General features: G+C 33.3%; 1 protein-coding gene across 1 annotated transcript in view; it reads left to right on the forward strand.

Annotated features, from left to right (window-relative positions):
• The window catches only part of caln1 (calneuron 1), a 91,864-nt gene that overhangs the window by 14,728 nt on the left and 59,412 nt on the right, over positions 1 to 17,724 (forward strand). Inside the window, exon 3 of the mRNA XM_073818173.1 lies at positions 6,375 to 6,518. Within this exon, the coding sequence (XP_073674274.1) occupies positions 6,375 to 6,518 (144 nt within the window). The remainder of the gene's footprint in view (positions 1 to 6,374; positions 6,519 to 17,724) is intronic.

The raw sequence follows: 17,724 nt of genomic DNA on the forward strand, positions 1-17,724 counted from the left end.
ATTTTAATTTAATTTTTATTTTCAGTTTTCTTTAATATACATGTTTGTGTGTGTATTTATACATACATTATATATACACACAGTAAACACACATTTAGTATGTTAACATAAACTTTTATTTTGGATGCGATTAATCGCGATTAATCGTGTCCCAGCCCTAATATATATATATACATATATATATATATATATATATATATATATATATATATATATATATATTTTTTTTTTTTTTACTTTGAAAGTGATGGTAACTGTTAATTTGCATTTTATAAATCTCCAAGGACTGCCCCTGCTGAAAAAAACAGCTAAAACCAGCCTAGGCTATTTGGCTGGTCTTAGCTTGTTTAAGCTAGAAGTATCTGGTTTTAGCTGGGAAACACTGCAAAAAAATGCTTTTGTCTTGTTTTCAGCCAAAATATCTAAAAATTCTTAAATCAAGAAGGATCTTCTAGACGAGTAAAAATTACTTTCTTATTTTAATTGAATTCCTTATTTTCAGAAAAAAACAAAATGGGGTAAGAAATATTATTTTTCTTACCCCATTGGCAGATTATTTTGCTTGTTTCAAGCAAAAACACACTTAATTTTGACTGTTTTTTTCTGAAAACAAGACAATAATTTTTACTCGTCTAGAAAACCCTTCTCGATTTAAAAATGTTTAGATATTTTGGCTGGAAACAAGACAATAAATCCAAGTAAGAAAAGCATTTTTTTTTTTTTGCAGTGAAGTGGCCAAAACCCCTCTAAAACCAGCCTACTGACCAGCTAAACCCAGCCAACCAGCCTAGGCTGGTTTTAGCTGGTTTTTCAGCAGGGGCAGTTTCAGTTTTTGGCCTGAGGTTAAGTAAATGAACAGTACATTTTTATTTGTGGGTGAACTCTCCTTTTAACATCTGCTCAAAAAACAGCTAAGACCAGCCAGCCAGCCGAGTTTAAGCTGGAAGTAGCTGGTTTTAGCTGGTCTCCCAGTCTGGCCAAGATGGGTTTAGCTGGTCTCCCAGCCTGGGGTTTAGCTGGTCAGTAGGCTGGTTTTACAGGGGTTTTGGCCACTTCCCTGCAAAAAATGCTTTTCTTACTTGGATTTATTGTCTTGTTTCCAGCCAAAATATCTAAACATTTTTAAATCGAGAAGGATTTTCTAGACGAGTAAAAATTAAGTGTGTTTTTGCTTGAAACAAGCAAAATAATCTGCCAATGGGGTAAGAAAAATAATCTTGTTTTCTGTTTGAAATAAGATTTTATTTCTTACCCCATTTTGACTTGTTTTTTTCTGAAAATAAGGAATTCAATTAAAATAAGAAAGTATTTTTTACTCATCTAGAAAAACCTTCTTGATTTAATAAGTTTTAGATATTTCGGCTGGAAACAAGACTAAAGCATTTTTTGCAGTGTTTCTAGGCTGGTCTTAGCTAGTCAGGCTGGGAGATCATCAGCTAAAACCAGCTTCTTCTAGCTTAAATCAGCTACGACCAGCCAAATAGCCTAGGCTGGTTTTAGCTGTTTTTTTTTTTCAGCAGGGGCAGTCCTTGGAGATTTATAAAATGCAAATCAGGCAACGCAAAATTAATACTCATGGCTCTTGACATTATATTGAAGTCTTATGAAGTAAAATTATTGGTCTGTGCAAGAAACTGTTATTTACAACATTATTACCTGTAACCTATAGCCTCAAGTAAATGGGGAAGTCTGTTTCTTTTTCGTGAACTGCTTCTTTTGAACAATTCAGATAAATGATCTGATTCAAAATAACCGAATAACCATAAGTTAGATAATTGTAATTAAAATATCAAATAATGATGTGAAACATGGATGTTTTACATGTCTAAAGCATATACAGTTGAAGTCAAAAGTTTACACACACCTTGCAAATCTGCCAAATATAAGTTATTTTTTACCAAAATAAGAGGTACTAAACTAAATGCATGTTATTTTGAATTTAGTACTGATCTGAATAAGATATTTCACATAAAAGATGTTTAGATATAGTTAAATAATAGTTGCATTTATAAAAATGACCCTGTTCAAAAGTTTACATACCCTTAATTGTTTGTCCTGAAGAGTTCACCTGCCTGCTGTTCTTCAGAAAAATCCTTCAGGTTCAACAAATTCTTTGTTCTTTTAGCATTTTTGTGTATTTGGACCCTTTCCAACAATGACTGTATGATTTTAAGATCCATCTTTTCACACTGAGGACAACTTAGGGACTATTGCAACTATTACAGAAGGTTCAAACGCTCACTGATGCTTCATAAGAAAAAACAATGCATTAAGAGCTAGAGGTGCAAACTTTTGGAATTTGAAGATCAGGGTAAATTAAACTTATTTTGTCTTCTGGGAAACATGTAAGTGTCTTCTGTAGCTTCTGAAGGGCAGTACTAAATGAAAAAAAAATATGATATTTAGGCAAAATAAGTAAAATGTACACATCTTCATTCTGTTCAAATTTTTCAGCCCCGGCTCTTTATGACCATTTGGCTGAGGCTAAAGATTACACAGACCTGAGGGGAAGTAAATGAATAGGAAATTTAAATTTTTGGGTGAACTGTCCCATTGAGAGGAACATTATGCTTGCAAACTGCTGAATAGCCTAATATTTTCCCTTAGATGAAACGTTACAAAATGTTCAAAATAGGCAAATACTACTTTCTAAAGATCTCTATACATCTGTAATAGTGACAGTAGCCATAGCAAGAGCTCATTTGTGTAAAAAATGTAAAAAAAAAAAACAAAACCTTTCTATTAAACATCTTAACGTTTAATCTCATTGCATTTTCAGGTATCTGATCTGAAGCATGAGTTTCACTTCATTTGCCATTTTTGTCTCTAAAATGAACAGTGCTTGTCAGACGGATAACCAGAATTGAGAGGACGAAATGTTTCTGAAGGTTGTGTGCAAATAGGCTTTACATCCGCAACAGACTCCTTATGCATATATTTATGAGTTTGCCTCTTACGTAGAAAAACAAATCTAATGCCTTTACTGTGCAAACACTTTGCAGCGCTCCTAAAATCTTCTTGTGTGTCTGTGTGGAATAACAATTACCAGCCTCCTTTTCCTAAGACAGATGATCTTAATTGGCTCTGAAACATAACTGTCAGTGTAAATGTCCATAGCTGTTGATATAAAACAATTTGGGTGACTATAATTGTGACAGCATACATAAAATATGCAATGGTTGCGTATAGGTTCCTACTTTCTGCCAGATTGTTCCTGATTTGGTATGAGTTGCAGATTATTTGACAGACAACATGGTTGATGGGATGTTTTTAGTAAATGGATAGGGTTGAATTTCAATCCTGTTTGCACAGTTATTGAAAACCTGTAAATATCAGGAAACTGAAATGTTTTATACAACTGGAAAGGTCTTGAAATTCCTTTTTTTTTTTAAATAATGTAAAGTATGTTTCTGTTGTCACTGTCGATTTTTATAGTCATGCTCTGCTGTAAAACATTCCAATTTCTCACTGGATATTGCTTTTCATGAGCCCTTCTGTAGAGTAAAATTTAATAACATCAGTCTGTTCATTGAGGATAAGTACTCATGGGATTCAACGGATGGCAGATATTACTAACTAATCGTTTTTTGGGGGAGGGGGGTCTCAAAATCTTCCTTATGAAGAAAATGGGTATTGAATTGTCAGTTTTCATCTTTTTGAAGACACTAGAAAGTAATTTAAATCTAAGGTTTAATGATTGCTGTAATTGTCAGTTGAAGTCAAAAGTTTACATACACCTTACAAAATCTTAAAATATTAATTACTTTACCAAAATAAGAGGGATCATTCAAAATGCATGTTATTTTTTTATTTAGTACTGACCTGAATAAAATATTTCACATGGAAAGGCATTTACATATAGTCCACAAGAGATAATAATAGTTGAATTTAAAAAAGACCCTGTTCAAAAGTTTGTACACTTGATTCTTAATACTGTGTTGTTACCTGAATGATCTATAGCTGTGTTTTGTTTGTATGTTGTTGTTTAGTCATAGTTGTTCATGAGTTTCTTGTTTTGTCCTAAATAGTTAAACTGCCCACTGTTCTACAGAAAAAATGCATTGTTTTTCCTTCTGGAGCATCCGTGAGCGTTTGAACCTACTGTAATTGTTGCATACGAGTCCCTCAGTTGTCCTCAGTGTGAAAAGATGGACCTCAAAATCATACAGTCATTGCTGGAAAGGGTTCAAATACACAAAATGCTGAAAAACCAAAGAATTTGTGGGACCTGAAAGATTTTTCTGAAGAACAACGGGCAGTTTAACTGTTCAGGACAAACAAGGGACTCAAAAAATCAAAAAAAAAAAAAAAAAAAAAAAAAATGAAACAAAACTACAAAAAAAGCTGTGGATTATTCAGGTAGGAACAGTTTTAAGAATCAAGTGTATGTAAACTTTTGAACAGGATCATTTTTATAAATTTAACTATTATTTTCTCTTGTGGACTATATATAAACATCTCTTATGTTAAATATCTTATTCAGGTCAGTACTAAATAAAAAATAACATGCATTTTGTATGATTTTGGTAAAATAATGACCATTTTGCTGATTCTGCAAGGTGTATGTAAACTTTTGACTTCAACTGTAGTTGTTCTATATATTTATTTTTTAGTTTATTGTTTTTAAATTCTTAACAGAATTGTATTCATTTTTTTTTTTTTTTTAAATAGCTTTTTATTTCATCATATGTATAATTGCATAATTGACCCTGGCAAAGAGTTGGTAGCTGGAATTCAAATGGAAATCTGCCACAGAATTCTCTTTGAAATGTCCAAAAAAACAAAATGCAGAGTAATTGTTATTCATTTAGCAGTTAATGTTCATATATTATATTTAAAATAGCTATTTCTTTTATCAAATGTGTAATTGAATATATGACCCTGACAAAATTGCCTAACTTGTTGCTGTGATAATGTGCAGTCTTAAAGGGATGGTTCACCCAAAAATGAAAATTAGGCCTACCCCATGATTTACTCACCACCAAGCCTTTCTAGCTGTATATGACTTTCTTCTTTCAGATGAATGCAATCGGAGTTATATTAAAAAGTGTCCTGGCTCTTCCAAGCTTTATAATGGCAGTAGATGGCTGGTGAGATTTTGAAGTACAATAAAGTGCATCCATCTATCATAATAATTACTCCACACTGCTCCGTGGGGTCAGTAAAGGCCTTTTGAATCGAATCAAAGCATTTGTATAAGAAAAATGTCCATATTTTAAACTTTATTAATGATAAACTACTGCTGTCCAGCAGATGATGTTGGACGTAGACATAACATAAACTTCAGTGAGAATATGCTAGTCCTGTGAGAACCAAGTTTTATTTACAGCAATGGAAACCAGTCTCCTCTTGGCTTATTTCAAAATTCTCCAACATTTTTCTTTACTAATTCTCGTTTTGTACTTCTAATTTGTGACCGGTGTTTTGTTTTGCTTTCTCCACTAAGTTTTAAATATGGATATTTTTCTTACGCAAACACATTCAACATGTTTCACTTCAGAAGGCCTTTTTTTAACCCCCAGGATGTGGAGCACTTTTTAGAATGGATGGATGCACTTTATTGGACTTCACAATGACAACACCCATTAACTGCCATTATAAAGCTGGGAAGAGCCAGGACATTTTTTAAAAATAACTGACTGTATTCGACTGAAAGAAGAATGTCATATTCACCTAGGATGGCTTGAAGATGAGTAAATCATGGGGTAACTTTCATTTTTAGGTGACCTATCCCTTTAAATCTTGATTTAGATGGATGAGAATAGTGCAGCATGTCGTCAAAGCTTTTGTATCCTGTGTGTTAATTCCCAGGTTGCTTGACTTCAAATGCCGTAATACGTAGGCAAAATTACCCAATGTACTGCTGTGTGCTCGAGCATGCAGCGCAGACGTAGTGTTCTTCAGAGATGTGACACTTAAGCTCTATTTTAAAACACAGATCCTTTGCTGCCACAAGTTTTCTCCTCACAGAAGAATCGTTTATAAAATATGCATTTGATGGAGCCAACTCCTCGTCTCCGCGATTCGAGATATATATGCATTTCAGAGGCAAGAGTCCTCCTCTGTAGAGCAGATATCAAAAGAAAAAGCCAGGAAAAGCCTGGCCTTAAGTCGTGTTTGTGAGGCTGGTTAAAATTCAGATATTTAGTGCTGCTTTCAGCAGTAAAATGCACAGTAAAGTAAGAATCTGACAAGCATTTTGAGGAAAGAAACAGCACAGCGGTGTGTGTCGCCACTGGTGTAATAGCAGGTGCTGAGAAGGTGGCAAATCACTGCAATCATTGCTCAGTGAAGGACGACTAGTGAGATGTCTTATGATGGGGACTTGGGAAGCCACCTGAGGTGTTGAGTCACACACTTGTTTGTCTTGGCAGAGATCCGGGAGGCGTTCAGGGTCCTGGATCGGGATGGCAATGGGTTCATCTCCAAGCAGGAGCTTGGCATGGCCATGCGCTCACTAGGGTACATGCCCAGTGAAGTGGAGCTGGCAATCATCATGCAGAGATTGGACATGGATGGTGAGTTCCTCTACTCACTAACACACACAATTGCTTTTTATGTCATTGATGGGAATTGGTATTGACTTCTATTGATTTTATACTGCAATAATGATACTTTCTGTCCTCTAACACACATAGAATCACTCTCATTGATCACTCTCAGTTCAGTTCAAAGTACAGTACAAAAGGGTAAAAATGTGAAATATTTTTACAATTTAAAAAAGCCGTTTTCTATTTGAATATGTTTTAAAATGTATTTTATTTCTTTGTTGCAAAGCTGAATTTTCAGCATTCATTACTCCAGTTCTTATATGCTGAGTTGCTGTAATATGCTATAAACAAGTTCAAAAGAGCAGCTTTTGTTCAAAAAACATCATAAATGTATTTAATGTCACTTTTGATCAATTTAATGCATTCTCGCTGAATAAATGTATTAATTTATTTCATAAGAATCTCACTGATTCCCATTTTGAATGGTACTGTATACTAAAAAAAAAGTATAACGACTTTATTATTATTTATATTATTCAGTAAATTGAACTGGATTATTCATTTGTATTTGACACTCTGATTGTAATTCAAATTCATAAAGATTCAGTTTTTACTTTGTAGATGAAAGACTGTCGATTGCAGACACTGCTGGATGTCACTGTGTTCATTTGATTGAGTTTTTATTCTCAAAGCAATTTGCTTCAGTTTCATCTTCTCTAAGCCAGCAGAACTAATCTACAGGCTTTTGGGCCTGACATATTTTGTGGTGAATCCGTAGAGAAGATGCTTTTTTTGGTACATGGAGTTTAAGTGGAAATGAATTAATAAAGCAGTAATACTTTCCTGTGTCATTAGCATATGGTCATAAAACAGTAACTGGACATTACCTTTCATTCCAGGCTGTTCGCTTTAGATTAGGAGCCCCACATTAATTTTTATGACAGCTAAATTCTGTTTTAAGAAAATTTTCATAACATTTTAATAGAGTTTTTTTTTCCTTTTTGCGAGTCAGGGCCTTTGCCTAGTCAGCTGAGGACATATCAAGATCAGAGAACTAGAATCTTTTACTTTTAACCTAAAGCCATGAAACTATAATATTAAACAGCATCAGTGACAGATATACTGTTTGAATAAAATAAAATATATGCAATTTTGGTTATGAATATAAAGATGTATTTTTGTCATACAGCAGATGGCTAAAGATATTTATGTTAAAATATTTGAGTAAAAATCCAGTTTTCCATAACATAGTTAAATTATTGAGCTTTTAGGTATAATTTAGGTGTAAACATAATAAATACTGATAATTAAGATTTAAAAAGGATAGTTCACCCAAAAAATTAAAATTCTGTAATCATTTACAGTTGTGTGAAAAAGTGTTGGACCCTTCCTGATTTTTATTTTTTTTGCATGTTTGTCACACTTTAATGTTTCAGATCATCAAACAAATATAAATATTAATCAAAGATAACACAAGTAAACATAATATGCAGTTTTTGAATTAAGTTTTTTATTATGAAGGGAAAACAAAATCCAAGCCCACATGGCCCTGTGTGAAAAAGTGTTTGCCCCCTAAACTTAATAACTGGTTGGGCCACCTTTAGCGGCAACAAGTGCAATCAAGCGTTTGCAATAACTTGCAATGAGTCTGTTACAGCGCTGTGCAGGAATTTTGGCCCACTCATCTTGGCAGAATTGTTGTAATTCAGCCACATTGGAGGGTTTTCGAGCATGAACCGCCTTTTTAAGGTCATGCCACAGCATCTCAATAGGATTCAGGTCAGGACTTTGACTAGGCCACTCCAAAGTCTTCATTTTGTTTTTCTTCAGCCATTCAGAGGTGGATTTGCTGGTGTGTTTTGGATCATTGTCCTGCTGCAGAACCCAAGTTTGCTTCAGCTTGAGGTCACGAACAGATGGCCGGACATTGTCCTTCAGGATTTTTGGTAGACAGCAGAATTCATGGTTTCATTTATCACAGCAAGTCTTCCAGGTCCAGAAGCAGCAAAACAGCCCCAGACCATCACACTACCACCACCATATTTTACTGTTGGTATGATGTATGATGTATTTTCCCAAAAGTCTTGGGGATCATCAAAATGTGTTCTGGCAAAACTGAGACGAGCCTTTATGTTCTTTTTGCTCAGCAGCGGTTTTCGTCTTGGAACTCTGCCATGCAGGCCGTTTTTGCCCAGTCTCTTTCTTATGGTGGAGTCATGAACACTGACCTTAACTGAGCCAAAAGAGGCCTGCAGTTCTTTAGATGTTGTTGTGGGGTCTTTTGTGACCTCTTGGATGAGTCGTTGCTGCGCTCTTGGGGTAAATTTGGTCGGCCGGCCACTCCTGGGAAGGTTCACCACTGTTCCATGTTTTCGCCATTTGTGGATAATGCTTTCACTGTGGTTCGCTGGAGTCCCAAAGCTTTAGAAATGGCTTTATAACCTTCTCCAGACTGATAGATCTCAATTACTTTCTCATTTGTTCCTGAATTTCTTTGGATCTTAACATGACGTGTAGCTTTTGAGGATCTTTTGGTCTACTTCACTTTGTCAGGCAGGTCCTGTTTAAGTGATTTCTTGATTGCGAACAGCTGTAGCAGTAATCAGGCCTGGGTGTGGCTAGAGAAACCACAGTTATGTTTTAACAGGGGGGTGGAGGCAACACTTTTTCACACCACTGTATCTCGGACTGCAAAAAAAAGGGCTTATCTTACTTAGTATTTTTGTTGTTTCTAGTCAATATATCTAAAAATTCTTAAATCAAGATGCATTTACTAGATAAGCAAAATGATGTAAGATATTTAGTCTTGTTTTAAAAACAAGATTATTTTTTAAGATAATGTTACTTGTATTAAGCAGAACACACTTAATTTAGATTTTTTTCCCCCCAGGAAACAAGACTAAATATCTTCATATTGCTTACCTAATAAATGCATCTTGATTTCAGAATTTTTAGATATTTTTACTAGAAACCAGTGTTGTTTTTGACAACCATCTTAGATTTAGTCTTAGTCTTAGTCTTTTGGACTAAAATGCTTCTTAGTTTTAGTCAAATTTTAGTCACTTCTATATGTGATAGTTTTAGTCCAATTTTAGTCGACGAAAAGTTAAAAAGGTTTTAGTCTAGTTTTAGTCGACGAAAAGTCAAAAAGGTTTTAGTCTAGTTTTAGTCAAAAAAAGGGAAAAAGGTAGTCTTAACAAATTAATGTAGGTCAGTAAGTATTTTGCTGTTGGGTAGTGTCACTTATAAGTTCTGAAAATAGCAGACCTATAGTTCAACACAATGTGAGCTTCCGGATCGACTATTTTCACCAATAATTACAATAATGAAGGAATGTTTTAGAACATAAAAGACAAACAAGGATAGAATGCTAAAACGGCTTGCCATACTAGTATAGCAAAGAGTATTTAATGCTAAAACGGCTTGCCATAGCGTCAGATACTTTTTAAGTTTTAATTGGCATGCACAATAAGCGGAAATGTCATGCATTTTAAACGTCTGACGGACCACCCACTAACATTTTCGTCTATTCTCGTCTCGTCAACGAAAACTCACACACGTCTCGTCATGTTTTAGTCATCAACGAGCCATTTTTATCTCGTCATCGTCTCGTTATCGTCATGAAAAAAGTGGCGTCAACGAAATGATTTCGTCATCGTCATCGTTGACGAAAACAACACTGAAACAGACAAAAATACTAAGTAAGATGCAGTGCATTGGTATTAACAGCCAAAAAGAAGCAGGCTAAGGAAATGAGAAATGAGAGTAGTTGCAGAGTTTGACCTTCTTTAGTATTTAAACCAAAATGCTGCTTTTGAAGTATAGATAGTGTGATGGACTGTCATACAAAAAAAAATCAGGATTAAAATCAGAATGACTCCAATTGACCTTCATCACTGTCAGCACATCCGTACATCCAAAAGCCATGATCCCAAGCCGTAGTCACCTGCAATGAGCCGAACTGCCAGACATCAGATGAATTTGGCAAGCAGATGTAATCCAATGTGCAGCAGTGCTTGATGATTCACATTAATGTTCAGAGTTCAGCTGAAGTTTGTCACACTGAGTCATCTTAAGGAGCGCTACATTGTCTGAGGAAGCCAATAAGTAGTTTTGCGAGCACAGGTTGCACTCATTCAAGTACTTTTTGAAAGCATGTTAAAAACACATTTTTTGTTCAGTTTTAGACTGATTGCTCTTAACAGCTAATGTGTTTATCTGTGGTGTGTTATCATATATTTACTGAAGATGAAGTGAGTCATTTTTCAATGTTAAAATACTTCATATACCAGTGTGGCTCTGTGGTGTTTTCAAAAGTCTGACGTTAATTTTTAAACAAATGATTGAGTCTTCCTGGCCAAAACCAGCAGTAGAGGTGTTTGGCATTAATTTTTTTTTGTAGATAATTATTACTGATGCTTGCTAAAGCAATATTTAAGAACAAAAAACGGTGATTGTATGTCCATTTTTTCCCAGACAACTCCTGGCCAAGATTTCTGAATTACCTAAAATGTCTGCTTTCTGCTTTTGGCTTTTGTTTTTCATTGTCATACTTGCTGAAGGTAATGACTGAAAAGTAGCCGATAGTGTGCAGTTATTGTACATAATCGACCAATCATGGTATGGGAGATGGTGGGATCTACAGTCAAAACCCAAAATTATTCAGACACCAGATATAATTTTTTATGTATTTTTTTACTAGCGGGTGCAGGACACTATAGTTGATTTATGTAAATAAGGATAGCAAAATAAAGTAAATGTGACATTATACCCAAAAATTCTTCATACAGTGGACTGCCAGTAAAATGTATAAAAATCTGGGACCAAACATTTGATTTGACACTTTAAGCTGACCATGTTTTGTTACATACCTTACTATCAAAGTTATCTGACACTATCAAGATGAATTTGTTCTGACACAGTTCTTGTCATATTATATTACCATTTTCTAAACTATGTGCAAATAGTGATATATTCTATTTACACGACGTAAAAATAGCAGTGTTTACTATACAGTGATATTAGTTGCTGCTATGCTATTTAGTGCAAGTGACAGATATTTGCACTTGAGTATTGTAGTACATTATAAAACAGTATGCAATAATAACAAAATATTGAGTGTATATAATCAATTTTATTAAATAGATGCCACCTTATTGGGACAATAAAGTCCTCACTACACCTAACCCTAACCGATAAACACCCGTGAGGCACTTTATTTTCCACTTTTCGATTATTTCCTTAATTTTATTAGGGCCCTATAAAAATCCATTTTATTTTTCCAAATTTCCAAATTTTTGTTGAATGTTGAATTAATTGAAATCATGAAACGTACATAATTTAACAGCAATTTATTAAAAGTTAAACAATTAAACAAAATAATTTTTATAAGGTCCTATGCAATTTTTTTTTATATTTCTCCTTCCAAATTCAGTTTTATTTTTACAAAATTATGCATTTTCCATACATTTTCTGGATTCCATTTTAATGGAATTTCTAATTCTGATTAATTGATTTTGTAAAAATAATGTTTTAATAATAATGTTATTAGTAGTACTGTCGTTACATTAAGTAATACATTTCTGTCACAATTTTTTCAAGTTAAACCAAAAATTTTTTTAATGATGTCTGCGCCATTTATTTACACGGAGACACATAGAACATGGATTCATGTTTAAATAGTATTTTTTCTTCCTTCCAAATTCAGTTTTATTTTTACCTAATTATGTGTTTTGCATTAATTTTCTGGGTTCCGTTTTAATGGTTTCATTAAATTTTAATAATCAAAAGCATTTCTAATTAATTGATTTTGTACAAAAAAATATTATTTTGTTTCTTTCTTTTTTAAGAAATACTGTGCTATGTATTTACATTTTTACGGAAAGTAAATTCTGGTAAATAATTTTTCTGGTAAATAATTATTTAAAATAATGTATTAATAATAGTTTTTATTAGTAGTACTGTCATTACATTAAGTAATACATTTCAGTCACAATTTATTCAAGTTAAACCAAACTTTTTTTCAATGGTGTCTGCACCATTCGTTCACACAGAGACACACAGAACATGAATTCATGTTTAAATAAAAATAAAATTTTGCGTCTTAATTTTTTCTTCCCCTTCCAAATTCAGTTTTATTTTTACCTAATTATGTGTTTTTAATTAATTTTTTTGAATTCCATTTTAATGGTTTCATTAATTTTAATAATTGAAAGCATCTCTAATCAATTGATTTTATAAAAAAAATTATTTTTCTTTTCTTTTCTTTATTTTTTAAAGAAATACTGTTTTGTATTTACATTTTTCTGGTAAATAAAGTCTGGTAAATAATTTTGGTGGTAAATATTCTTTAAAATAACGTTTTAATAATTTTATTATTAATAGTAGTTCTATCATTACATTAAGTATTATATTTGTGACCCTGGACCCTGGTCTTAAGTAGCATGGGTATATTTATAGCAATAGCCAAAAAAACATCAAATTGTCAAATACTGTACGTCAAAATGATCGATTTTTCTTTTATGCCAAAAATCATTAGGATATTAAGTAAACATCATGTTCCATGAAGATATTTTGTAAATTTTCTACCATAAATATATCCAAACTTAATTTTTGATTAGTAATATGCATTGCTAAGAACTTCATTTAGAACAACTTTAAAGGTGATTTTCTCAATATTTAGTTTTTTCGAAGCTTATTTATTCAATTAAAAAACAACCCTTATGACTGGTTTTGTGATACAGGGTCACATTTCTGTCACAGTTTCTTCAACTTTTTTTTCTTTAAGTCCCACGCAGAACATGGATTCATGTTTATATAGTATTTTTGCTGCATAATTTTAACAGACACTAATCCATGTCAGGTTTTGATTTAAGTGTACTGACCTAGTATTGATTTATTCATCCAAAATTTGGCAAATTCCGTACCATTCCGTGCTATACAGTAATTTCCATTTTTATGACTGGATTCAGCGGTTCTGTCCACGTTTTCTGCATCACAGAAAACAATACACTCTTAAAAACCATTTTTGTTTCCATCAAGAACCATTCAGTCAAAGATTCTTTAAGAAACATCTCTTTCTTACCTTTTTATAATCTGAAGAACCTTCTTTCACCACAAAGAACCTTTTGTGAAACAGGAAGGTTCTTCAGATGTTAAAGGTTCTTTATGGAACCATTTCGAAAAAATGGTTCTTCCATGGCATCGTTTATTCTTAAAAGTGTAGGGCTTTACTTTATTGAAAATGAATGCCTTTCCTACACTGTAAAAAGTTTGCTGTAAATTTTACAGTAACTTACTGGCAGCTGGATGCCAGTAAGTTACTGTAAAAATGTTTACAGTATTATTACTGTAAGTGCATTTGCAGTACTAAAAGACCTTTACTGTAATTTCATTTACAGTATTTTTATTGTAATTTCATTTACAGTGTTTTACTGTATCTTCAATTACAGTATTTTTTACTGTATTTTCAATTACAGTATCAGTACTATAGAGTTTATTTTCATTTATTTTAAACTTTTTTTTACCTGTAAAAACAATCCAATTGTTGTATAGCACTGTATTTTAAGATTTTTACCACCCCAACCCCATAAAAATCACAATAACTCATAAGCATTAGTTCTGATAATATTCTTTTTATTTGTTGAACATTTTCTTTTTAAAAGTACAAATTACAAATGTTGACCTCTAGGATACAGCAGAAAAAAGGGCATCACCACAGTCCCCTGGAGACTTTGTATCATGGCAAACATACACATACTGAAAAGCAAAAATAAGTAAGTACACTACCAGTCAAAAGTTTTTGAACACTAAGATTTTTTTAAAGAATTCTCTTCTGCACACCAAGCCTGCATTAATTTGATCCAAATTACAGCAAAAGCAATACAATTGTGATAAATTATATAAATGAACTGCTATTTGAATATATTTTACAATTTAATTTATTCCTTTGATCAAAGCTAAATGTTCAGCATCATTACTCGTCACATGATCCTTCAGAAATCATTCTAGTATGCTGATAAACATATTTTATTTAATTTTTAAATTTTTCAGGATTCTTTGATGAATAGAAAGATATTATTTAGCAAGGATGACTTAAATTGATTAAAAGTGATGATAAAGACATTCATAATGTTACAAACTATTTCTATTTCAGATAAATGCTGTTTATCTGAACCTTCTATTCATCAAAGAAACCTGAAAACAATCTACTTCACTGTTTTTAGCATTATATTAATCTCAGCAACATCATAATAATAGTTTTTGAGCAGAAAATCAGATAATTAGAATGATTACTGAAGGATCATGTGACTGCAGTAATGATCCTAAAAATTCAGCTTTGAATTAATGACATTTTAAAATATATTCAAAAAGAAAACGGCTCAAAAGTGTACTGTTTTTGCTGTACTTTGGATCAAATAAATGCAGGCTTAGTGAGCAGAAGAGACCTACTTTAAAAACATTTAAAATCTTACTGTTCAAAAGCTTTGTCTGGTAGTGTAAATAAAATAAAATCATACAGTAAAAATGAGTTTGTGTTGTGTTAAATTTTAGTAATTTTGAGTCAAAGTTGACAAGCTCTCTGATGAGAAACAGCAGAATGGAATTCAGGCTGATGCTTGTTGTTTGCACCCTCTTTCCAGAAGTCCATCTGTTCTGTGACTGTCAATGCATTTGCTGCCACAAAGATTGACTGTCTGAACGAACCTGCAAGCACAAGAAAAAAAAAAAAGATTTTTTTAAAGCAGTGTTTATAGAATTTGCCTCAACTGTCGAACTTGATGCTGTATGCATTTTTTTATTTTTATTATATACTACATATGAATGCTGTAGTAAGAAAAAAAACTGAAGAAACTTTTTATTGAAATTTTTTATAAAGAATTTTATGAATGGGCCAGTGAATCACTGATTCAAGGTGTTTAAAAAAGGTAAATTCATTCAGTAATTAAACACTGCTGTGTGCAGAGACGCAAGACATGGCTTTGTTTAAAACCGTTTTTACTAAATGGAGCACAAAGACAATATTTTCTTCATGATTTAAATGACTTAATATTACATTCTTGTTTATCTAATTTTGTTGCCCTGACACTTAGTAAAGTCTGCCACAGACCATGCTAAATGCTAACTAATCTGTTCATATAAACATTCTAAACGTGTGTTTCCTAGAAAGTCTGTGCATATAATAAGCCTACTACAATTAAAAAAATCTCTATTTGTTGCTTTACAGTAACAATAATCTAAATTTGACAGATGGTAAGATTGCTATTATGAATTTAAAGGTTACAGTAAGGTAAAGACACCTGAAGCAGCTGCATTTTGCTGTTTAAATGCTGGTTTAATAGAAATAATTTTAATGCGCATGCAAACTCAATCTTGATGTGACAAGACATGGTAATAACAAACATTCCCAGGGGGGTGTTCCATAAAACAAGTTTACCAAATAAGCCAGGCTTATTTCAGTTAGTCTTATGGAACACCCCCCAGGAAATGAATACCTTACGAAATACAATAAATAACAATATAAATACAATATAACTTGCTTAGGATAAAAGCATCTGAAAAATGCATGAATGTAAATGCAATGTAAAACAAAATGTGTTTTGGGTTACCTGATTCTGCATGTCTGTAAAATGGACAGCTGGCTGTATGATGATTCTGCATCTGATGGTCAGCATCCAGTTAGTGCTTGGAGAAATCTCCTGTAACAGACAGTGTCACAACACCCTTTTAGTGTTACTATAGTTTATGATCAGAAAAGACAACTACTGTACAGTAATAAAATTTACATTTTTAATAAAATAAGCATTTATCATATTTATTAGCAAAACTTGCTATATTAATATATTGCTAGCTTGTTACTCTCTTTAAAAAGTTAACCTGTTCTGCAAGTCAGTGGAGAACAGCAGCCTGTGGCTAATTTGGCTAATTTAGCAACGTTAACATTAACTTAGTTAAATTGATGAAAGGGGAAGCTCACCTGTTGTTTGCACCGCGACGACGGCAATCACCAGAAAAGACTCTAATACACCTCCGATGCAGACGACATGACCACGAGACCACAAACTTGAAAATAAAACACAAAAGATGCAGTTACCTCAGTGTTTCACGTTAGCGCGCTGTTTATGTCACGTCTGTCACTGAAGGGACCGTCTATAAAGTTACATACGACATTCATACACACATTTCTTACTTAAACATCATTTGAAGAGAATTACCTTGCTAGCTATAAAGAGGCAGCGTTTAAAAGATATTATGCTGCTCTGTGACTAACGTTAAGTTTGTCAACTTCGGCTTACTGACATTATTAGCTTACCAGTTCATGTTATCGTCGATACTATGGCAGTCATTCACAGAAGAAGATCCAAAATACACCTCCGCGCTCCGACGTTACAGACGACATCCAGACCAGAAACTTGAAAATAACAAACAAAAGAAGGGCTTGAAAATACAGTTTAAAATCTCCACAGAAACAGTGGTGTTGCTTAACGCACTTTACCTCAGTATTTCACCTCAGTTTGCTGTTAAGCTTGAGTAAGGGCTCGTCAGACGAACTAACTTGCATTAAAGGGCAGCCGAATATACAAACGTGTTTCTCAGTTTAAATAAAGTTTATTTCGACTAATATAGGTCACCTTAATTTACTCACCAGTCCATGTTTTCACCGTTATGGCGGCGCCCCGGCCGTCAGTCAGAAAAAAAAAGGCTACCGACATGAAAAACACGACGAATATTGTTAGTTTGCTGTTAACAAGTGAAAACAAATTAAAATTGTTCAGTTTTTCATAAAACAGAAATAATATACTAACCTTTTTGTCGAGTTGTCGATGCAACATTTCTCTTTTGTCCTTTTTACCGCCACTTCCTCTCAACAGGAGAAAAAAAAATCTCCCTTTCCATTGGTCAATTTTTCCGCGGGCAAGTTCACTACTGTAAACGGATTTACAGTAGTGGAGAATTACAGTAGTGATCATATATTTTCCCATAATCCTTTGCAGTTTACAGTAAAATACTGTATATACATTTTACAGTATCTTACTGTAGATATTACAGTAAAATACTGTTCAAATTACAAAAATCGGTTACAGTGTATCTGAGATATGATGTGAAAAGGGAGAAGAATGGGTTTGGCAAAAGGCGGATTCGAACTTGGAGCGACTGTGTCAGAAAGTCAACGCTATGCACGTTATCACCTACACCACTGGAGCTGCTAGTCAGCAGGTGTCTATAGTAATGT

The sequence above is a fragment of the Garra rufa genome, chromosome 14 (assembly GCF_049309525.1).
Source record: "Garra rufa chromosome 14, GarRuf1.0, whole genome shotgun sequence".
In the NCBI taxonomy this organism is placed as follows: Eukaryota; Metazoa; Chordata; class Actinopteri; order Cypriniformes; family Cyprinidae; genus Garra; species Garra rufa.